This window comes from Onychostoma macrolepis, chromosome 07 (genome assembly GCF_012432095.1).
Source record: "Onychostoma macrolepis isolate SWU-2019 chromosome 07, ASM1243209v1, whole genome shotgun sequence".
In the NCBI taxonomy this organism is placed as follows: domain Eukaryota; kingdom Metazoa; phylum Chordata; class Actinopteri; order Cypriniformes; family Cyprinidae; genus Onychostoma; species Onychostoma macrolepis.
Genome location: NC_081161.1, coordinates 31,268,722 through 31,292,082, shown reverse-complemented (window position 1 = coordinate 31,292,082; position 23,361 = coordinate 31,268,722). Strand labels below are relative to the sequence as shown.

The following is a 23,361-nucleotide window of genomic DNA, read 5'->3' as shown; positions in this document are numbered from 1 at the left end:
GCCATATATAGCGATTACAGCATCTGAAGAAATTGTTTGACCATCCATTCATGTGAATTTTTTTAAATAAATGAATCCTAAATCATTCCTATTTGCTATGATGTAAACCTCAGCCAGTGTAAAAGATGTTTACACGTTTTCCTTGTTGCGCACCATGAAATTACTCTTTAATCTTGGGCGCATCTTTTGGACAATCCTCAGGGAAAGTTATCTTAACCAAGCAGGAGAATTTGAGAATATAGGTTAGCGGGTTAGGAGTGTCAGACCCTTTTTCCGAGTCCAAATTGAAACTCCTTCCGCGGCCGGATCCATAAACGTACCTGCCTCCGTCCTCTGGTTATGTAACAGAGCAACTAGACAGCGTGTCCGCGAAGAGAAAACGGTACAACCGTGTCAACACACAGGGAAAATAACGCCCTACATTAAAAACCGCAGTAGTCATGACATAAAACCCCATTTGTTTACACGAGCAGTAAAGACGTGAAAATATCCCTTCATATCCTCTCCTTCTATGTGTGTGTGTGTGTGTGTGTGACTTAACCTGTTACATAACAGCGCTCCACACACACGCAAGCACAGCTCAACGCCTGCCAGACACAGGGGCGGCGTCTCAATACCAAATAAGCAGCCTATTTAGACAGCATTTGAAGACTACATAATCGCACACAGTGCCCCAAAGAAATGCTGCATGGGCAGGCAGCTCAAGTAGGTTTTGAGGCACAGCCGCAGACATGACTGCCAAAGCCAAGCAGACCTGAACTCAACTATGATAGTCTACCGAATGACACATTAACCGATATGTCTTTGACTTATAACCCCAAATCAGAGATACAAAAGGGGTGTGGCTGTCCCATGTAAAACAAACGGCTTTGTGCTCATTTACACACTATGAAATCACCACTTTGCTATGCAAATGTTGTCTCGTCTGTGCTTTGTGCACTAACATACGTTGCATTTAAGTATGCGTATTATTAGTGGTAACGCGGACGCGTTGGTCACAGTTTTGCATATCGACGTACAAACACAACGAGAGCAGGAGTGGATAAAGCTGACAGTCGTGAAAAACAACAACACTTCTTCATTAACTGCTAAACAGCATGCGAGCAATAGATCAGAAATGACAGGTAGCCAGTGGCCAGGAATGTTTGGTCTCGCCTACAAACGTGTATACCATCAGTTAATTTGCACAAAGCGTGCATGTGCTTCCACCAGGCCTCTATATATGTAAAATAACATGATGTATAATCTGTTTAATCCATCGTAAATTCAGCGCTAATATGAAACGGGTCACATGCAAGGACTGAAGTTCAAGATAAGCCTCAAATTTGATCTCCGCGAACTTGATTAAGCTGGAAAATAATTCACAAGCAAGTTAGGGTTCTGTTCTTCAAGCCTTACCCCTGTTGGTACTTGAGCAACTCTGCCGCCGAACTGGTGCTGGTTTGTCGGGCTCAGCCTTGCTGTCCTCCACCGAAGCGTCCGCTTCAGAAGCGCTCTTGCGCGGCGACGCGACGGACTCTGGCGGAGACTCCATGTTCATCTGCGGGGTTCACTTACTAATACAATGGGATCGCTTTGTCGAACAACTCGGATTCGTTTTACATCGTCTTTTGGTGCGGATTGCACTTGAGCGTGTGACAGATCTGTTAGTGTTCATGGGAGCGGGTGTGGCCCTTCTGTCCACAGACAGCGCTGTTGAGCGCGAGACACGGTCACACCAAACATACACTGACATGCTCTAAACATTCCAGCAAAGCCATATGTGGCATATTTTGCTTATGTTTTATTAACATGAGTGTTTATTGTAGTTGCTTGCATCGTAATTTAGTTGGCTGCAGCCATGATTCAGCTAATACAAATGCAAATTTAGCCTAATTTAGAACCTAAATGTAATTTGTATCTAAAATAAACCAGTCAAATTTATTTTGCACCTATCTTTGTAGTAAAAGTAAAAATCCTAATTGCTATTGATTTTTCAAATTCATAAATATGCTTTATTTATTTTTAAAAAATTGCATTTAATCTTACTTAAATGGCTTAATGAGTCGGCGAGTTGTGAACTTTGAATCACTATGTGATTCGCTAAACGAATCATTAAACTGACACATAAAATCGAACATGTATCAAACACCAATTTTGTAAACCAGTTCATTAAAAGATCCGACTCGACAGGACTATTTGTTCATCGGTGCACTTTAATAATATTTTGCAGGTATAACTCCCCACATGGACAATTGAGTGGGAAAGGCACGTCGTTAATATTTGAGCTATATTATTTCTGAGAATAATAATTTAACAGTTCCTCTGCGTTGTCCAATCCTTTGTCCCAAGGTGCAGGATGTTATGAATAAATGTACGTATTTTCTCAGTAACCTAAAGGTTGTCTCGTCCTCTCTCTCCCTCCCTCCCTCTCACAGGCACAGCATGCTTGACATGTGATGAGCGAACATGCTGCTGACAAAAAAAAAAAAAAAAAACATGCTGCTGACGTACTTCCGCTAAACAACGTTTCCAGAGCTTGCAAGTTCATGTTGCCATGTGTGAAGTTTATCGTATAGCTAGAATTGCAGTATAAGAAAGACAGATAAACACCAGATTTATGAAGAGCCCAAAACATTTATTTGGTATCCTGCTTCTGACCGTCTTGTTAAGTTTTTAAAGAGGATTTTACTATTGAGATTTGCCACCTTTACAGACACCATTCCTCCCAGCATAAACAATAGATTTTCTATACACGTAATAACGTTAATTATGAAAATAAACATTACTACATTATATAATGCACAATAGAGCTTTAGTTAGAAAATTTGATAAAAATGTCTTGAAAATGCATATAGTTTTCAATGGGCTCTCTGTTCTATGAGGGTTCTTTTGATTGACACTACAATGGAGTTATTTGTACAAAAATAAATCCATTTCTCTACTTTGTTCATTATTATTATTTTTTTAATCCAATTTGATTTTCTAAAGTTTAATCAAGGTGCATTCAAAGTGCAATACTATAGTTTTAATTACAGTGGCATGAATTTAAGATAGTTTTCACAATAGAGTTCAGTCATGAGACTGATCTTAGATTAGATACTGCAGTTTTACTGCTCTGCATTGACGTATGAGGTTGTGATCACAGTTACAGCACACTGAATGTTTCTGAAAACAGCTTTTATCTAGAGAGGCAGATGAGATCGGGAGATTCTTATATAACGCATGACATTCCTAGTGTTTGCATTGGATTAGTGGAGATTATTTATGACATTTGGTGTCTTTAGCTGTTACAGATGTCTACACACAATGGCATTGACCTGTGGGTGTATGTCTGGTCAACTGATGCATAGGAAATAAGAGGACATGGAAAGACCAACAGCAAAGGGCATGGGATAGCCAACCTCTCCTTTCCTGCCCACACCAGGCCGATAGGGGTCACTTGCACCCACATACAGGAAGCCCAGTTACTTAGCAACATGGAGAGGATCCATTGCCAGGTGCTTTGACATTACATTTACTGTACGTAATTGTGGGAAAACTGTGGAATACAGCACAATCTTTCCTTGCCACATAGACATGCGCTGTTTACTCACATCTTGGTTACTTCCAAAACAAACAAATAAACATGAGAAGTAAATATCATATCATAGTCTCCATCTCAAATAGCAGGTGTGGTCTGCCATTTTAACAAACTGTGGAACAGCAGTGACACAGACAGCACTTTTTTTACTACATAGTCATAGTACGCTATGTCTTCGAGGGAAGTGCAAGGGACAAGAGATGCATGTGTGTGTCTGTAAAACAATACAAGAGAGATCAAAACATTGCAATATTATAATTTTTAAGCTAAGAGATATTTTGTGTATTATACGGGTCAATGTTGAGCAAAACCTTTTTTGACAGGATTTGTAATCAAGGTAAGTGAGCTAAACTGAACAAGCCTCACATTGCACATTACAGTTGTATATTGAAGTGATGTATTTTTTATAGCAAGTGCAAAATAATCTAACAAAGTAACAATCAACAAAACAATCTCTTTTGAATTCTCCCATCATCAAGACCTATCTCAAGCAAACATGACAACAAGACAAAGTGCTTAAACATCTAAAAAAAAATCTAAAAATTAATTTAGAGATACATTCAAAACTCCAGTGAGTTTAACTAATACATTTTCCAAAATATATTTTTTTACACATGATTGATAATTTGAATGCTAGGCAGTATATTAAACTAAGGAGATGTGGGCATGACTGACTTATTTAAACGTTGCCCGTTTTGATGAAGCGCTGTGATTTCTGCCGTGCCATCTGATATTGCTTGCGTGCAGACTGGGCACTGTCGATTCCTTCTCGCAGTCTCTGTGGAGCGTGAAGCAAAAGAGGTCAAAGAAGCCACCGTTTGTTCTTGACAGAAAATTAAAAGCAGTCATTTTGATAGCTATGTACTTTTACTCCAGTGTAAAGGCGTGTGAGCATGGAAGAGATAAAACTAGTGCAACCTGTGTAACTAGCTTAATCACAACTTGGCATCTGTAAAATAACTAGCGAAATGCAAAATGCCCAGTGTCATATTCACCAATGGGCATTGACATTTTGCTTGCCAGTTTTGCTTTAAGGAAATCACATTCATTATAAGAATGATGAGTTCACACAAAAATAAAAATGAACTGATAATTTACTTACCCTAAGGCCATTCAAGATCTATATGAATTTGTTTCTTCAATGAAACAGATCTGGAAAAAATTTACCATTACATAATTTGCTTCCCAATGGAACCTCTGATGTGAATGGGTGCTGTCAGATTGAGTGTCCAAACTTAAAAATATCACAATAATCCAAAATGTTTTTTTAAGCTTTATGATGGCCCAAATTCAGTGCAGAGGATCCAAAGGTAAGCAAATTATATAATAATATATTTCTCAAATCTGCTCCAATGAAGAAACAAAATCATTTATATCTTAGATGGCCTGAGGGTGAATACATTTTCAGCAAATTTTCAACAGTGAACTATTTCTAAAGCTAAATAAAAATTTTCAAGCAGCAGTTTTAAATTACAATCCACACAAAAAGCAAAACCCACATCTGTGATGTTTACCTCAGCTGTGCCAGCATGTCTCATGTGTATCACTTTCACTAGCGTCTGTCCATCCTTCCTAATGAGGTTCAATTTGTTCTGTTCCTGCACCAATATCCAGATTGTTGTCAAGCAATGTTAATTAGCTGATTGTGACTTTATCAGTATGTTTTAAATTATACACTTATCACTGTGCTGTTAGGAAGCCTGTCAAAGAAAGTCATTTATGTACCTGGTAATATATCTTCAAATCTCCTCCTTCTGTGCTTGGAGGCCTTTGAAAATTCTCAAACTGACATTCCCATTCTTTGTTGAAATGTCCAATCACATCGATTTTCTTCACACACATCACTCTCCTGCATGATAGATTAAAATAAACAAAAAAGGGAAAACTGGCAAAATGCCAATGTTTCATAATTGTTCTGTTGTTGGAATACCTGTTGGTGATAATGATGTTTGTTTTTCTGTGCCCTGGGTATTCATAGTGTTCTCTGAAGATCTCTCCATCCAAATATTTAATCTCAGACCTCTGAAAAACATACACACTTATACAGCACAATACACAAAATATCACACACTGCTGTAGTGACTGCACCCGAACAGTCTTTCAGCAATAATTTCAGCAATAATTTGAATCATAATGATCTAAAAAAAACAAAAAACAAAAAAACAGAAATCAACCAAAATGCAACTGATCATGGCAAAGAGGAGTATTGATTTATTCCAGATTATTTGGGTCAAATCACAGGATTCAAGCAATTAATACAATTACAACACAGTAAAGCCACATTAAACAATTACATGACAATTATTAACCACATGTGTTATATAATATATAGCGTATAAAGTATATAGGAAAATACATCAGACTCCAACATGCACTGTAAAATGCCCATTTAGTGCATATAAATAAGTTTGCATATATTAATATGCACATTTTTATGTATTCACAATGATTAAGAATAATGTTTACATTTTTAATAAATATATTTGATATAGACTGTAATATTGTGTTATCAGACTTTAGATTCATGGAAATGTATTTACAGACATAAATTCAAAGAAATCAAAATGAATTTTAGAAAAATAGACAAACTTTGGAAGTTACACATCCTATTTCTAACAAATCTAATAATTGTTTAAATATTGATAATGAAAATCTATTATTGTTTGCCAGTGTGGCTCTAAAGTCTTAAAACTAACTTAGTTTTTTTTTTTTTTTTTTACATTTCAAATAAAATATTCTGGGAAAAATAAGATATTGACTAATGAGGTTAAATTTGGATATATTTGGCATTAACTGATACAAAATAAAAGTATATACTGATATAAAACTGATATAATAAAAATGTCTGAGGTATAATGCTGGAATTATTTTTGGCAAAATTAATAGAGACAAATAAAAAAAAAAAGTTTTCTAGAAAAGAAAAGTAGTCAGCCATAAAAGTGCACAAGACAGACAACTTCAGATGCAGACTTAGGATAATATATCATTTTCTAAACACAACAATGTGACATTCTATTGTAGGTGGACCAGGCTAGACTGAGTCTAGTACTGGATATCCAGTTTGGTTCATTTAAGTGCTACAATGTCTCTGTGTTCTCAAATGTTTTCAGTAACATCTTTAAGGTAATAGTCCCAATCCCATCCCCCACTCCCAATTTACATTTCCACAGGCTGCATTTGGGAAAGGACAGAAAAGAGAGAAAAGGGAAAAATTAAATGAGTAGGCAAACAGGAATTCATTTCTTCACAGCAGGTGTAGGAGTCAGTTCAACTTTGGAGTTTAAGGTCAGTTTTAATGAAGAATAGAGCTGGAATTTTAACAAGGGGATTTGGAATTTGGTCGTTTTTAACACCACAGGTAAACGGAGTAAAAATGTAACTAATAGATATCCCCATACTTCTCCAGTTGAATAATCACAGCACAATAAGACAACTGTTTTGTTTACCTGAAAATGGTGAGTTTAAATATGCTATAATTAACATAAATTTCCAAAGCAGAAAGCTGAGCATTAAATAATGCCAAGTTCAAAATTTTATTTTTGCTGACATATTAGAATTAAAAGCTTTTATAGAAGGGATTTTAAACATCTCTGTTTATTATCCCATAAATCCATATTTATGGATAAAGTACTGACAACAGCCAGGGGAAAAAAAAGAAAGTCTGAAGAAATCAAATGTTACATAAATCAGGATGATATATGAACAAACCCCTCTGTAAATACCTTCCAAATATAAATAAGAATAAAACTGGAAAGTTATTTCGAAAAACTTATTTTTGACTATAATTGAAATCTACAGATGCACATATATAAAGTGTAATAAAATAAACACTTAAATGTGTATTTGGATGTTTTCTTTCCACTAGTCTGAAATATGACAATGTAATGGAAGCAAAATTGACAAGTGCATGAATCTGCCTTAATCTTGCCTTAATCTGTCCAATCCTTCAAAACAATTTGGCTGTTAGTAGTTAGTAGTTATAAATTAAAACAGAGGGTTATGCCGATTACATTCCTTCCCATCGGGGTCTAATAGCCTGGTCAGTGGGGTTGACAGGTGACCTCACCTGAAAGAGGTCAAAGCCCTCCGACTCCTGGTGGTCGTAGGGCCGTATGATGCCGTCCTCTTGTATGAGACGCACTGGCCTTAATTTCGTCACCTCTTCAGTCGATTCTGCCACCCTGCAAATCAAGTCAGCAACAGCACGTTAGAAAACTCTCACAAAGATGACATCCTGTGATCCAGTGCTTTTCATCCATGTAAAATGCGTGGGCAACGGATGAGTCATTCTTAACAACAGGTAGTGAACAGAAGCTACTCAATTAAAGTTCATCTGAGCATGCCCGAACAGCCTTGAACAAACGCAATGCATCTCAAGAGTCGTTAAAAAAGCAACAACCTACAAAGTTTCTTTGTGCTATTGCGTGCAGTGTCTGATTCCTTAAGCCCTCTCTCACCTTTGGTTACTTCTACAGTGCGAGCATGGAAAAGCAATTGATTAGTTCATACAGACGTTGCTTGATCAGTTCAGGTGTATGAGATGGAAAGCAGAACGAATCGTTGGATGATTGAGCGCATATGCTAGAGAATCACTGGAGGGGTGGGGTTGGGTTGGGTTGGGGGGCATCACTGTTCCAGCTTGTCGTGAAAGGTTTGGCATGAAAAAGCCAGGGACAGGAACACCGTAAAAACACAACAGATTGGCCAACTCATCTTTCCGGGGCAGAATTAATGGTATGGGTGCACAATGTGATTGGTTAGCCTGGTCATCGACTGCATTTAAATTCATAATGCTTCTTTTGCTATTGGTTGGAGAGCGCCTGGCACACCAGGCAGTGCTGTGTCATAGAGTCCAGTGCATCAGCAGTGCAGTGAGCTCATGCGGTGGACTTGGTCTGACAAGGAGAGCAGTCGAAGAGAGGAATATCATCCAAAGTTCACCCAAAAATGATACTCATTCTCATGTCGTTCCAAATCTGTACGACATTCTTTCTTCTGTGGAACACAAAAGACATTTTGTCCATATAATGAAATTCAATAGACCCTTTAATCATATTAAAATCACATTTCACAACAAATATCATTTTTTAATGTCCGTTTGGTCCAATAGCTAATGAAAAAATGCATGATAGTGTTTCTCTGACTTTGTAAAAGAGGACAAAAATATGAAGAGACTGATTACATTGGTCAGATTTGTGTGTATGTCTTTTGATATGGATATTTGAGCCTGAAAAAGTTAAATGAAACAAAAAATATATACTTTGCTAGATTTATGATATTAATAACTGTGGAAACAACTTGTCAACTCGTCTGTAAAAAGGGTCCATGGACAAAAAAAAAAAAATACTGAAACATTTTTAAAAATAACTTCTTTTATGTTCCACAGAAGAAAGAATTTATTGCAGGTTTGAAATGACGTAAGGGTGAGTAAATAAATAATGTTTTTATTTGTTCTAACTATTCCTTTAACTATGATTATAAGGACATTACGTACCATTCAAACCATTGGTTTAAAGTCCATTTCTCTTAAACATAAAAGTGATTATATGTGCTTTATCTGTGCTTCCTCTCCTCTCTATATCATCTCTGCTCCTGTCTGTGCTGCTCTGCTCATCAGACTTTCCATTGGCCCCAAAATGCACCAGTGAAAGGGGTGTGGAGATCAGAAGCAAATGTTACAATGATGGGAAAATAGGCACATGTTGATTAATCCACTTATAAGGGGATTCTTGAACTGTAGATTATGGCAGAATGCTCTGCGCTACAGCTCACATCCTTTGCTTCCCATGATGCAATGCTTACCTTTCAACCATTCATACCCTGTAGATTAAAAATTCATTCATGCTGCAAAATTCACTCTTTTTTTGGACCCAGGAAACAAGCAAACCCAACTGAGTGAATGCAGAGGGATCATTCACTGTCATGTCTTTGGGTAACATAGGCATAAATACACATACATTCGCACTGCAGTCATACGCACATTTGTATACATACACACTCATGAGCTTCCAAATACTCACTGAACTAAAAAGAACAAACACATCCAGGAATTAACTTATGAAAAAAAAAAAAAAAAAGTCACAAAATTAGTTAACACACAAGAAAACAAAAACAACACTATGTGAGAAATAAAATGCAAGACAACAAAGACAAAAGAGACACAAATTAGGACACTGACACTCAGTTGACAACCAACAGCATATTAATTAAATGTAAAGAATTTTTCTAGTCCTTTCAGAATGTATATCATTAATCTAATAATTTTTTCCAAAATGTGTGTGTGTGTGTGTGTATATTATATATATATCTCAATATATATAAAATGCACATCAGCGCTTACATAATACAATCCATCAATGCATCTCTGCCCTAGTAGGAAGAACAAGATTTCCAAGCTATATTTAGTGTGAGAGGAAATGGCCTCACGACTTCCATTCTGCAAAACTGAGTAAATGTGGGCCCCTCTTAAAACAGCTTGCGGTATTATTAGGACTACATACGAGTATTTAGGTTTAAAATATAGCTTAAACAAAAATCTTCATTCAACTAAGAACTATGTGAATAATACATTAACGTTTATATATTTGGGTTTGGTAAGATTGTTTTTCTCTTATGCTCACCAAGGCAGAATTTATTTGATTGGAAATAGAATAAAAACTGTGATATTGTGAAATATTATTACAATTAAAAGTAGCTGTCTCTCTATTTTATTATATTTTAAATTTATTCAAAACTTTACTAACCCAAAACGTTTGTACATGTACATGGTTGTCTAAATGGGAGTCTGTGTTTGTATGTAAATATAATATTCATGTGCATGTGCGCCTCACCTCTGAATGCCCTGAAAAGTACTGCTTGCCATGTCTATGATGCCCCCTGTTGGTCTGGCCACCACTCCAACCAGGCCTTTCCCAATGCCCTTGAAGAAGCCTGCAGCCCCCTCTTTCTTCGCCCCTAAACCCAGGACAGATTATTATTTGCGCATTTTCAATTTCCAATAATATAATATTTACTTATCTCATCACTGAATACAAAAACGGATCAGATTCATTCAAGTATGTATTACATCAGCAGTAAACCACCATACCTTCCACCGGTTTGGTCACAATTCCTGTTACTCCACCAACCACTCCCTGAAGGAGAGCAGAGACACAACAAAAGCCAATTCATGCTAAATACAATGGAATGGTGTTATATACAATGCATGAAATTCAAAGGGAAATGCTTTGATGTCATCTTGGATGTTTTTTATTTGTGTAGGAACTTGTGTTCGGTACCTTGAGGAAGCCCTTTCCTCCTTTAGCCAGACTCTCTCCAAAGTCTTTAGTGGGTCTGTTCATCTCCTCCCTCCGTTTCTGCTGATACTCTTTGTCCATAGTGATGGCAGCCAAGCCTTTTCCTACAGTGCCTGTTATACGAGACACCATGCCAGCTGCGCCCCCTGGGAAGATAAAGTCAACACAAAATAAGCATGTGCATTAAGGATCCTCTGTGAGTATATGTGGGTTTGAGGGAGAAAAGCAGGAAAGCAGGGACTCTTACCCACTGTGTGGCCCAGTAAACTTCGAACACCGATAACAAAACCTTCTGCAAATTCCTCAGGTCCTTGAACAGCCCCTACACACACACACACACACACACACACACACACACACACACACACACACAAATAAATGCTAGTAATCTACAAATTATAAAACTTAAATTAATAAAGTTAAATTCTTTCATTTAAGGATTAAATGATTTGACGATCATTTTAGTGGTTATAATATATCATTACATGCATTACAGTGGTGATTGATATTAAATATACTTCAAATACCTGTGGTCTCATATAATTTGATACACTCATTTCTGTGGATGGGCTGATCTAGGTTACTCAAACCTGTACTTATATCTGGCATTTAAAAGACAACGCACTCACATTTGTAGTGAATTAAATGATGAGGCCTGAACGGATAGATAAATGAACAGCATGTGTCAAACCTGGATGGGCTCGTAGAAGAAAGCCTCCACTCCTTCTGACAAGCCTCGGATCAGCCCGAATGGATTTCCAAGAACATCCAGACCCAAAACCAGCACGTACATCTGTGTTAGGAACTATGAGGAGAGAAACAGAACTTCTGAACTTCCTTCAGGTACAATGATTTAAAGAGAAAATGTAAGCATATTGGAGAGTGTTTGCTCATGTAATGAACTCTGACACTGCATGAGTGTGTATTTAGATCACCCACTTGTTCAGTGTAGTGTCTGATCACCGCCCACATCAGTTTTTCTCGCCGGTAGAACTGATATTTCACCTCAAAGTAAGCCAGTCTGAAATAAAACGACGTCAATCGATGTCCATGTGAATCTTATTTTCAAAGAACCGTGTAAGTCAGTTTTAGAGTACATGCACATCTCAAAGTCTTACTTGAAAATCAGATCATCTACATCAGTGAGTGTGGCACCAATGCTTTTGAGCAGGAGGTTGACGGACTGGATGGCGACCATGTCACCCTGCTCAGATTCACCTCCACTGGAGCCCAGAGACAGACTCAGGTGCAGCTACACAAACACACACATTGTTTCTCAGATCAATCACAAACAATTACAGTACACGTCCTTTTACAGTTTGATGCAGCTATCTGTCAAAGGTATCCTTTTGCAATGTATCTATCATTTGACATTACTATATTATTCATAGCTTGGTAGACAAGTAAGTGTTTATTCAGTTTAGTCTTTCATATTGTCAATAACCCAAATTCACAGCATTATACTGTAATATCAAAGTATATTTGGTCCTTCAAGCATATTACTTTTAATTGTTTTCTTTTTTACATTAAAAAAAAAAAAATAATGTAAAAGTTCTTCGTGTTCTTTTGAACTTTCTGTCAAATTAAAGAAACCTGGAAAAAATAAGTTTACACAAAAATATCAGTAATAACAATGGTTTTCAACATTGACAGTAATAAGAAATTTCCAAAGGATCATGTGACACTGAAGACTAGAGAAATGGCTGATTAAAAATCAGCTTTGCCATCACAGGAATAAATTACATTTTAAAATATATTAGAATAGAAAACAATCATTTAAAATTGTTATAATATTTCACAATATTACTGTTTTTCTGTATATTTTATAAAAGAAAAATGCTACCTTGGTCAGACTTGGTCAAAACAATACAACTTTTTAAATCAACCCCAAACTACTGAATGGTAGTGGATCCAACCATGCTGTATCATGTGGAAGACTGAAACTAGGCCTCGGGTCTTATTTTAGATTTCAAATTTTTGTGACAAGTGACCTTGAAGAGAACATGTGCTGTGTTTTGGAGTGGACAGCGGTGCTGGATCATTACTTTAATAGGGGAGATGTGGAAATGCTCAAAGAAGCTCAGGCCCGAGGTGTCTGTCATGGAGGTCTCCATCAGCTGAGCCTGCAGCGCCTCCAGATCCCTCTCTATCAGCTTATTCTGAAGCACAGAGAAACACATACCGACATCTCCAGTCTCCTTTTCATTCACATTGCATAGAGCCACACAAAAACAAAAGACTGTAATGATGGACGAAGTGTTTACCACTGCGCTCATTATGGATCAAGTTAGCATTAGTAAAAATATGTGACAACACCTGTCAGAAAAAAGCAGCACTTACCTTCTCTTTAGTATCCTGAGAGTCGGTAGCTGGGTTAAACAGGGCGAGAATTGCTCCCAAGAAGCCCTGATCGATCTTTACTGCCATCTCCTGCATTAATGCCATAAAATACCTACAGAAAAACAAACAATACCAGTCAAAGGTTGGATCTACTTTTTCTTTATTACACTATTTTCTAACATTACCATTAAAAGGCTGTGGGATCAATAAGATTTTTTTAATGCGTTTGAAAGGCATCGTTTATGCTCACTATGACCATATGTATTTAAAACAGTAATACTGTGAAATATTACTACAATTTAAAATCATGGAAATTTTCAGGATTCTTTGACTAACACTAAGTTCAAAAGAACAGCATGTATTTGAAATATATTTTTGAGGAATTTAAAGCATTCTTGTTGAATAAAAGTATTAATTTCTTTAAAAAAAAAAAAAATCTAACTGACCCCAAACTTTTAAACAGTGGTGTGTATTTGTGTATATTAGTTTTTAAGATCAAGAGAAACATTAGATTAATACCATAAATTTTGTTTAGATTTAGATTTACTTCATTAAAGAATGTGATATAGTTAATTGATTGAGTGTAACTCAGAATTTAATTCAGTGAGACATTATGAGACAATTTTATTAGATGTGACACAGTGAGTAGATAATGTAATCTGTGCACAATCACTTACTTAAACTGCATGACTTGGCTGTGCTCGTTAAACCTTGTGATGATGCTAACGTCGAAAAACGGCTTCGGTTCTAAAAATAAAAAGGTAAGATATAGCGTGTTCATGTTCACTCACTCTAAATGTGCACTTAGATGGCGCATTCATATGCTAAATGGTGCTTATACCCGAGTCTTGAACAATAGATTTTGGAAGAGGAACAGGATGAAACACAGTAGGAAATATAGCTCCCGGCAGCTGATTATCCACCTAGAACAAATAAATAGTCCACATAACTGAACAAATGCCAAAAATGACGGAAGTGTGAATTCAACAAGTACATTGTGTGTGGGTGTTACCTGTAGCCAATAGAGCTGTGCACGTAAACTCCTCTGGTGAGGCGACTGTTTCAACTCAATACAAATGCCAGGCAGGAAGTTTCTCCTGATAGTGCAGGAAAATGGCTGTCTCATCAACATGGGCAATTTTCCAAAGTTCACCTGTTTTAATAAAGACAAAAAAAGAATGCGATAATGTCTAAGCAGAGTAATTATATTACTAATCAAACTTTAATTTCAATAAAATCCTTTATTACTTCTAGGCCAGTTTCTACTCTAGTCCAGCCTGGTTCACTCTTGCTGTTGATGAAGTCCTGGTAGGCTTTCTCCAACAGTCCAATATTTTTGTGGTTAAAGGACTTCCATCGGTTCTTTGGTCTCATCTCCCAAACCACACCAGAACTTAAAAACACAATTCAATCATTCTTAATCAACAGCCAACAACTTGCACAAGAGTTGCATTTATGTTCCCCTTTAAAAATCAATAATAACTATAAAGGAGTTGCCAGTTTACAGCAAGACTTCTGGTTGCTGGGTGTGGGTTTAGTTACCTGGTGATGCCAACGTATGCTATCTCCTGCCTGATGTCATTGTTGATGAGTGACAGGCCCAGGTTCTTTAATGAGATGTTGACTTCTTGCTGGAATTGCTCCAGCTCCTCTGCCTGCCGGGCTTTTGTGACTATGCCAACATCCTCAGTAAATATCAGCACCCGCTGTCGGCCATCCAGGAAAGACACCCAGTGTATCTGAACTAAGCTGCTGTAAGCAAACTGCCCACACTCGTCCTAAAGAAAACAACATGGGAATGGCATGACCAGTAATATTAGTGGATTATTAGATTCACTAACCCAGGATCCCTCTCTAACCTTTACAAGGTCCAGTTCTCCGCTGTGGTCTTGACAGCTCCAGCAAAGCTTCCGCACCCCTGCTGGATCATCCCATGCAAAACGCTGAGCTTCACCTGGTCTCAGTGCCCAAGACTCCTCACAGCCTCTGTACAAGCACAGAGGCACAGACACTGATTACAGACAGAAAACATATTCACACACTCCAAAAGAAAACACTCAATCAGAAGATGATCTCCTTATAAGTGATCTTCTTAATTCTGAAGAGTACAGATGTCAAAAGTACCATAAAAAGGAGCATTTGTGCCTTATAATCATGGAGGTGTGCATGTGAATGGTAGAAGGCACTTGAATAGCTTGGTGTCTTGGTGACTGGATTGTATAAAATGAATGTATAAAAACAGCCAGGTTACAAAACTGTCAAAATACTGTATTGAATCTGTGCATTACACTGTTTAAATCTAGCCAAACTAAAATATATTCTATTTGAACATATTTTACAAAGATAATTAATTCCTGTGATGCCAAACCTGAATTTTTAGTCCACTTTACTCCAATATATAGTGTCACATGATGCTTCAGAAATCATTTCAATGTATTTAGGAAACATTTCTTATTATTATCATCAGTGTTGAAGAAGAGTTGTTCTATTTGTGTGGAAAGAGTGATATATATACTTTTTCAGGATTATTTAATGAATATAAAGTAAAAAAACAAAAAACATAATTTGTTTAAATATTCTGTAACATTTTAAATGTTTTGGAACAATTTTGATGAATTTAAAGCGTGCTTGCATAAATAATAATTTCTTACTAAAATTCCCACTGACCCCAAACTTTTGAAATGTAATATATTGTTTTTTTATTTATTTTGTTTGAAATTTGTTTCTTACTACTGACTTAATAAATCAATTAAAACAAGGCAATGTACTCTTCAAGTATTTCTCTGCACATACTTTCAGAATTAATATTTCACTTTTAGATAAAACAATGTTTTTAATAGCAATTAGTTTTTGCTATGGTATCAAAACTGGTAAAAAATATTTGTGAAATTGCTGTATTGCTACTATTGAATACTGAAACCTGGGTATTGTGACACCCCTAGTTTGTTTTTCATGGACTTTCTACTCAGTCAGACATACTCAGACTTTTTATTCATCTGTTATACGAAGTGAAATATTGAAGTAGTGCTGACCTCTGTCTGAAGTTGACAGTGGCTGCAGGTGTGTGATTGACAACCAAAGCAGGTGCAGCTCCATCATAGTAATCGGTGAAGCTGATGACAGTGGAGTGGTCTGAGATATTCACATCCACTATCGCGCCACCATACTGTTGGAAACCAAGATTAGAATTAAGTGATCAATAAGGTTTAATAGAGTATATTTAGCATCATGTGTACAGTCAGATCATGTTCACCTGCTCCATGCGCAGCAGAGTTCCGTTGTCCTGCTTGTTGAAAAAGAACGATTTGGAGCTAGATTCAGATCCCACAACGCGTACACACAGCTTCCCTGTGCTGGCCTCAGGCCAAAAAGGCAAACACTGTAACACACACAATCATACGGTCAACACACATACTGTGGGAATACTTCTGCCCTTGATAAAAGGCGAATTCAGCGCTGACCTCAGTGGAGGAGATGTAGTGCCACTTGCAGCTGAAACCATTGTTGTTGTGCACCTCTCCAACCTCCAGCTCAAACGAGGACTTATTGACTAGCGTGTAGAAAGGACTCATGGTAACAATCCGTGTCAGATTAAAGCTGCTCATCTTGATGCTGACCCCAACCTGGACATCAAAGAGATTTCCAACAAATTAATTCCATTTTTACATCTGGATTACCTTTGCTGGCATCTAACGTTAACTTAAAGTTACTATTATTTCATTAAATGTTCAAAGCATTTACTAAGTAGTCCCCGTTTTTGTCTGGACAACGGACACATCCGTAGCTGCCAACGGTGTCCAATGAGAAGCCAACGGACCATGAGCTGGTGGACACACAGAGCTGCAACTGAAAGGAAGAGCAGAATGCAAATTTATGAAATACTATCAGAACATTTCATACCAGAATCTACAGGTAAAACATGGCTTTCTGATCATTACAGCCCAAACACATTAAGGTTCATGTTAGCATTCATGATTTTATTATTTTAGATATTTGGCTAATATGGTTTATCTATCAAACTCTGCCAAAGAGCCCAATCCAACCTTATTCTTGCTGAAGAAATTCTTCTTTTTGAAGGAGAACAGAACGACATCTCTGAAGTCGGATGGGTGTTTCACACACATATCCTCTGCACGATACTGCAACACACGGGACGTCTTATTGATGATCCAGTACGGACTGTAAACAGAGAGGACCATTTTGCCGCTCACTCGAGATACGTGCACACACAGGTCCACAGTCAGTCCTTCTGGTGTGTCGGAGGTGAAGCAGATGGGCAAGAACTCAGGAATTTCTCTGCTAATTCTCATACGTCCAGTCCAGTTGCGACCTTGGTACTTGATCAAAACAAGCTCAATTATTTCACCGCCAACATTTGAGTTCAGCACATCCGCCACACTGCCCTCCTGAAGCTCATAGAAGTCAGCAGAACCCTGTGAGAGACATGATTTGGTTTTAATAAATGACCGCTGACTGATATTAAACTGATATTAATACTGATTTTATAATCAATATGAATGTCATACACAAAAGTTTGGGGTCAGTAAGATTTTTTTTCCCCAAAAGAAATGTATATTTTTATTCAGCAAGAGTGCTTTAAATTCTTTGAAAGTGGCAGTGAAGACATTTATGTTACAAAAGACTTCAATCTAAAAAAAAAAAGCTGTTCTTTTGAAATTTCTATTCATAAAAGAATCCTGCAAAAATGTATTAAAACTATTTTTGTTGAGTATCAAATCAGCATTTTAGAATGATTTCTGAAAGATCATATGACACTGAAGACAAGCTATGGCTGCTGTAAATCCAGCTTTGCCATCACAGAAAAAAAAAAAACATTTTAAAATCTAATAAAATTAAAAAAAAAAAAAAAGTTATTTTTAATTTATTATTTATTTTGGAAAAAAAAAAAAAACTAATAATCATACAAAACCCCAACATTTGAGCTAAAGTGTGTGGCAAATGTGTTCTAGCATTTGTATATTGAAACTGCAATATTCTGCACCTCCAGCAAGTAGCGTATTGAGTAAGGCAGCAGGTTTTTGAGAGTGACAGCTGGGTGCAGGTGGATGACATAAGCAGGGTCCCAGTCCCCTTCCCCGTGGCTGGCAATATGGTTGAGGTCATCAGGCATGGCCAGTGTGTTCACCACCAGTGGCAGGAAGCTGCTGTCTATGGCAGGGCATTGCAGCACTGCGTGAACCTCTGAGCTCACATGAACCTGCTCCTTCCATGTGATGCATGTGGTGGACGCACGATACAAATCCTCTAAAGGACCGACAGGCAGCAAGAACAATTGACTCCTAAAGTAATACACAGAGCACAGAAAGTTACAACATAAAGCAGGGGTGTCAAAGACTGCCTGCCTTGAAAAAAAAAAAAAAAAGACTAAATGCAAAAAAGAAAAAAATAAATAATACAGTGGGGCAAAAAAGTATTTAGTCAGCCACCAATTGTGCAAGTTCTCCCACTTAAAAAGATGAGAGAGCCCTGTAATTTTCATCATAGGTATACCTCAACTATGAGAGACAAAATGAGAAAAAAAAAATCCAGAAAATCACATTGTAGGATTTTTAAAGAATTAATTGGTAAATTCCTCGGTAAAATAAGTATTTGGTCACCTACAAACAAGCAAGATTTCTGTCTCTCACAGACCTGTAACTTCTTCTTTAAGAGGCTTCTCTGTCCTCGACTCGTTACCTGTATTAATGGCATCTGTTTGAACTTGTTATCAGTATAAAAGACACCTGTCCACAACCTCAAACAGTCCAACTCCAAACTCCACCATGGCCAAGACCAAAGAGCTGTCAAAGGACACCAGAAACAAAATTGTAGACCTGCACCAGGCTGGGAAGACTGAATCTGCAATAGGTAAGCAGCTTGGTGTGAAGAAATCAACTGTGGGAGCAATTATTAGAAAATGGAAGACATACAAGACCACTGATAATCTCCCTCGATCTGAGGCTCCACGCAGATCTCACCCGTGGGGTCAAAATGATCACAAGAACTGTGAGCAAAATCCCAGAACCACACGGGGACCTAGTGAATGACCTGCAGAGAGCTGGGACCAAAGTAACAAAGGCTACCATCAGTAACACACTGCGCCGCCAGAGACTCAAATCCTGCAGTGCCAGGCGTGTCCCCTGCTTAAGCCAGTACATGTCCGGCCCGTCTGAAGTTTGCTAGAGAGCATTTGGATGATCCAGAAGAGGATTGCAAGTTGAGTTTTACTTTTGGTAAAAACTCAACTTGTCGTGTTTGGAGGAGAAAGAATGCTGAGTTGCATCCAAGAACACCATACCTACTGTGAAGCATGGGGTGGAAACATCATGCTTTGGGGCTGTTTTCTGCAAAGGGACCAGGACGACTGATCCGTGTAAACGAAAGAATGAATGGGGCCATGTATCATGAGATTTTGGTGAAAACCTCCTTCCATCAGCAAGGGCATTGAAGATGAAAGCGTGGCTGGGTCTTTCAGCATGACAATGATCCCAAACACACCGCCCGAACCGAAGGAGTGGCTTCATAAGAAGCATTTCAAGGTCCTGGAGTGGCCTAGCCAGTCTTCAGATCTCAACCCCATCGAAAATCTTTGGAGGGAGTTGAAAGTCCGTGTTGCCCAGCAACAGCCCCAAAACATTACTGCTCTAGAGGAGATCTGCATGGAGGAATGGGCCAAAATACGAGCAACAGTGTGTGAAAACCTTGTGAAGACTTACAGAAAACGTTTGACCTCTGTCATTGCCAACAAAGGGTATATAACAAAGTATTGAGATGAAATTTTGTTATTGACCAAATACTTATTTTCCGCCATAATTTGCAAATAAATTCTTTAAAAATCCTACAATGTGATTTTTCTGGATTTTTTTCCCTCATTTTGTCTCTCATAGTTGAGGTATACCTATGATGAAAATTACAGGCCTCTCTCATCTTTTTAAGTGGGAGAACTTGCACAATTGGTGGCTGACTAAATACTTTTTTGCCCCACTGTATATTCATAATATTATGTTTTCAGCTATAGCAGGAGTCACAAGAACTCTTTAATTTATTGTGTTGGACCTTTTTTAATTCTTTATGTTAGCTTTGATATGACTAAATAAAGCTGAAGTTATCCAACCAAGATCAGTATGTGACAAAATTTTCAGTATGTGGTTTTCTTGTCAAATATTTTGTTTGATTAATATTCTCTAATTAACAATTTTATATGTAAAATGTAATCTAAAGCCCCCTCGTGCATTAAAAAAAAAGCAACTGACAAGTGTTTCCTTTTTGATTAGTTCAATTCTAGACTATTATACTGTGCCTGCACTCTGCATGTGTACACCAAGGTTTAAAAACAATTGGTTTGACATCCCTGGTATGCACAATATGTAATCAAAGATCTTTACAGTTCAGGGTTCCCACTCTTTCATGAACACCAGATTCAAGGACTTTAAGCACCATTTATTTTATATCAAGCACCTATCAAATTCACACGTCAGCATATGTAGTGTCATGAAAGATCTTACACTACTAAACATTTTACTTACACTTAACATTTACATTAAAAATTTCAGAGTAATAATGTTTTGAATGTGTAGGTTTCATAAATTTAGACCGTTTTGAGCAGTCGTGTTCAAAGGAATTTAATGAAATCCATTGAAGTTAATACTGGTAGTATTCAAATACAATTTTTAAAATATTTATAAAATATGTATCAAACTGGTTTTTGCTGTAGTTCTTGTACTAGATTTAAATTTGAAAGAATTTTGTAATTTTTAAATTAATAAAAAGTGGTTAAATGTTGTAATAACACTGTAAAACTTGTTAATTATAATAATAATAATAATTCGTTACATTTATATAGCGCTTTTCTGGGTAGTCAAAGCACTTTACATAGAAAGGGGGGAATCTCCTCAACCACCACCAATAGAGACGTTACTCATTAATAAATAACTCAAGTCAAAATTATTTTGTAAATCCCATTTTTTCATCTTTGACCTAGAGGAATGAAGGTGCTCAAACATGCAGCTGCTCAAAATGTAAATTTAAAAAAAAAAAATATGTCATGAACATTTTAAACCTTGTGCATGTGCAAATCTGCAAAAAAAAATTAAGAAATTTAAAAAAATAGGACTTTCTATTTGCTTTTAAACTGTACTAAGCTGTTTTTCTTATTTTTCAAGTTCTACATTTTCTCCTTAGCTCCATGTCACAGTAAGTTTTGGGAGTTAATTTTTAGTCCATCTCCTGTCCTGAAAAGTCTGTCTTGCAGAGATTGACTAAAAATGAGCTCCTAAAACTTACTGGTATTCTGGAAGATAAATTCTTCAAACAGTGGTACACGAGGATATGGTGCTGGTCCTTCAAGAGTCACTCTCAACTCATCCGTCTATAAAAATTAGTCTTCATGTATTTCACAACACTTCAGCATGTTATTCTTATTAAGTGAGGGTCATTTTTTAGGATTTTTTACCCAAGCAAAGTCTCTGAGAACCTGACACCTTGTAATTCTGGAGACTCCAGGAAGGTTGCAGTTCTGGAAAATGGTGGCACTGGAGACTAACGTTTTGATGGTTTACACCTAATTCTTCACATTAATTCTTAATTATTTTGCAGTTACCTTGTGTTTTTTCTTCTCCACCTGTTTTTGTCTAACCCCGCTGACCCAATGAGCATTTTGCTGACCAATGGTCATGTCTTAACTTTACAATTTCTGTATTGCATTGGTTTTTAATATTTCTCATTGGGGATTTAATCATTTTTGACTTTTCAGTTAAATCTCTTTTTTGGCTCATTTTATCTGTAAAAGAAAACGTGCCTAATAATTCTGCACATGAATATAAGGAGTTTTTCACTTCCAGCCTTCATGGACAATTACATATCACTTATAAATGATGAAATACAAAATTAATAGTAGTTATTAAGATCGATGTGGTTTGGAATTGGTAAAAGGTTCTTGGAAAAAAATATGATCAGAATATCAACGTGCCAAATAATTATTCACGCACTGTAAAGATGTGCTCACTTTACACAGAGTGTGCGTGATCGCGAAATCGAAAGTGAAAGTGAAAGTGAACTGCGAGCGCTCATTCAAATGTGATTTCAATACCCCGCATATTAACAGCGCGAAAAGTATATACAATATAGAATGCTTGCGGGAGCGGGACACACACGTTGCGGGAGCAGGTGGTAATAGTCAGAAACTCAGCGGGAGCCACTTAAGAAAACTAGGCTGCACATCAACACACGCTAAGTGTTTTTTTTTTTGCGCTACCCCATCTTTGACAGCACATATAGGACAATTTTTGAAATAGCGCCATAAACTAAATTTATTTCGAATTCAAGCACTTTCAAGGACCCATTTTTGTTTTCAAGTACTTTCCAGGCCTTGAATCCATATGTCTGAAATTCAAGTACTTTCAAGTACTTTCAAGAAGCGTGGGAACCCTGACAGTTGCTCCTCATGATATTTGACTCATGTGAGTGCAAAATTCACTGGAACAGAATAGGTAATTACACTTCTCCTCCATCTATACCTGTAAGCTTCTAGGGGAACATGACACTCCTTCTCAGGCTCAGCGACCCCTACATTCACCATCCCTCCAAGTTCAGAAGAATACTTCAGAATGGCAAAAGGCACAGAGAAATGGTTCTTTATCTGTCAACACACAAAAAAGAAATCAACGTTACCATGATTTTAACAAGGTCGTTTTCACTAATCATTTCTTTATCCAGACAGGTAAACAGATGTGTGCACTCTGCAAGGTAAAGTCAGCAGACAAACCTGTAGGGGGGACCGTACTGTGATGACCTTGTTGCCCTCGCTGGCATCGATCTGAAGCAGTACAGACACAGCATCCTGTTGCATGGGTCCTCTGATATTATACAGTCTACGGCCAGGCTTACCCAACGGGATATTTGAAATCTCACTGTAACCTGAGGGAACTGCACAGGGGACATTTATGATTAGGATTAGCATACTGCATTTACCTATAATTCATGACCTAAAAATTATTGGAATTATATAAAGGTAATTTAACAAACAGAATTACTGGATCTGACTTAGTTTATTTTTGTATGATCATTTAGGTTGTTCAAAACTTCAGAGCGTGACCTACCAAGACAGCATTTTTGGGGCTTATAGACATGCTTAATGCCTAAAAATGCTGTCTAGGTAGGCAGCTC

The 23,361-nt window shown here is 37.2% G+C and overlaps 2 protein-coding genes across 11 annotated transcripts in view; both read right to left on the bottom strand.

Annotated features, from left to right (window-relative positions):
* Nucleotides 1–1,752, bottom strand: part of rorab (RAR-related orphan receptor A, paralog b) — a 40,619-nt gene extending 38,867 nt beyond the window's left edge. The window contains exon 1 of one of the 2 annotated variants that reach the window (XM_058782019.1): nucleotides 1,399–1,752. In XM_058782019.1, coding sequence (XP_058638002.1) covers nucleotides 1,399–1,540 — 142 coding nt within the window. In that variant the 5' untranslated portion in view covers nucleotides 1,541–1,752. The remainder of the gene's footprint in view (nucleotides 1–1,398) is intronic. The other variant, XM_058782018.1, reaches the window with a different exon arrangement.
* Nucleotides 1,753–2,487: 735 nt separating this feature from the next.
* The window catches only part of vps13c (vacuolar protein sorting 13 homolog C), a 59,720-nt gene continuing 38,846 nt past the window's right edge, over nucleotides 2,488–23,361 (bottom strand). For 5 of the 9 annotated variants that reach the window (XM_058782006.1, XM_058782008.1, XM_058782007.1 and 2 more), the window contains 28 exons: nucleotides 22,961–23,121; nucleotides 22,713–22,834; nucleotides 18,200–18,497; nucleotides 17,241–17,630; nucleotides 16,939–17,043; nucleotides 16,659–16,820; nucleotides 16,451–16,576; nucleotides 16,230–16,363; nucleotides 15,057–15,183; nucleotides 14,740–14,975; nucleotides 14,446–14,590; nucleotides 14,210–14,350; nucleotides 14,039–14,120; nucleotides 13,875–13,944; nucleotides 13,198–13,309; nucleotides 12,903–13,016; nucleotides 11,976–12,109; nucleotides 11,797–11,878; nucleotides 11,549–11,662; nucleotides 11,105–11,180; nucleotides 10,840–11,003; nucleotides 10,650–10,695; nucleotides 10,393–10,516; nucleotides 7,629–7,743; nucleotides 5,493–5,584; nucleotides 5,288–5,411; nucleotides 5,077–5,160; nucleotides 2,489–4,340 (listed from right to left, as the gene is read on the bottom strand). In XM_058782006.1, the coding sequence (XP_058637989.1) occupies nucleotides 4,242–4,340; nucleotides 5,077–5,160; nucleotides 5,288–5,411; nucleotides 5,493–5,584; nucleotides 7,629–7,743; nucleotides 10,393–10,516; nucleotides 10,650–10,695; nucleotides 10,840–11,003; nucleotides 11,105–11,180; nucleotides 11,549–11,662; nucleotides 11,797–11,878; nucleotides 11,976–12,109; nucleotides 12,903–13,016; nucleotides 13,198–13,309; nucleotides 13,875–13,944; nucleotides 14,039–14,120; nucleotides 14,210–14,350; nucleotides 14,446–14,590; nucleotides 14,740–14,975; nucleotides 15,057–15,183; nucleotides 16,230–16,363; nucleotides 16,451–16,576; nucleotides 16,659–16,820; nucleotides 16,939–17,043; nucleotides 17,241–17,630; nucleotides 18,200–18,497; nucleotides 22,713–22,834; nucleotides 22,961–23,121 (3,779 nt within the window). In that variant the 3' untranslated portion in view covers nucleotides 2,489–4,241. Of the gene's footprint in view, nucleotides 4,341–5,076; nucleotides 5,161–5,287; nucleotides 5,412–5,492; nucleotides 5,585–5,750; nucleotides 6,734–7,628; nucleotides 7,744–10,392; nucleotides 10,517–10,649; nucleotides 10,696–10,839; nucleotides 11,004–11,104; nucleotides 11,181–11,548; nucleotides 11,663–11,796; nucleotides 11,879–11,975; nucleotides 12,110–12,902; nucleotides 13,017–13,197; nucleotides 13,310–13,874; nucleotides 13,945–14,038; nucleotides 14,121–14,209; nucleotides 14,351–14,445; nucleotides 14,591–14,739; nucleotides 14,976–15,056; nucleotides 15,184–16,229; nucleotides 16,364–16,450; nucleotides 16,577–16,658; nucleotides 16,821–16,938; nucleotides 17,044–17,240; nucleotides 17,631–18,199; nucleotides 18,498–22,712; nucleotides 22,835–22,960; nucleotides 23,122–23,361 lie in introns of those variants that run through there. The other 4 variants (XM_058782005.1, XM_058782013.1, XM_058782011.1 and 1 more) reach the window with 4 other exon arrangements.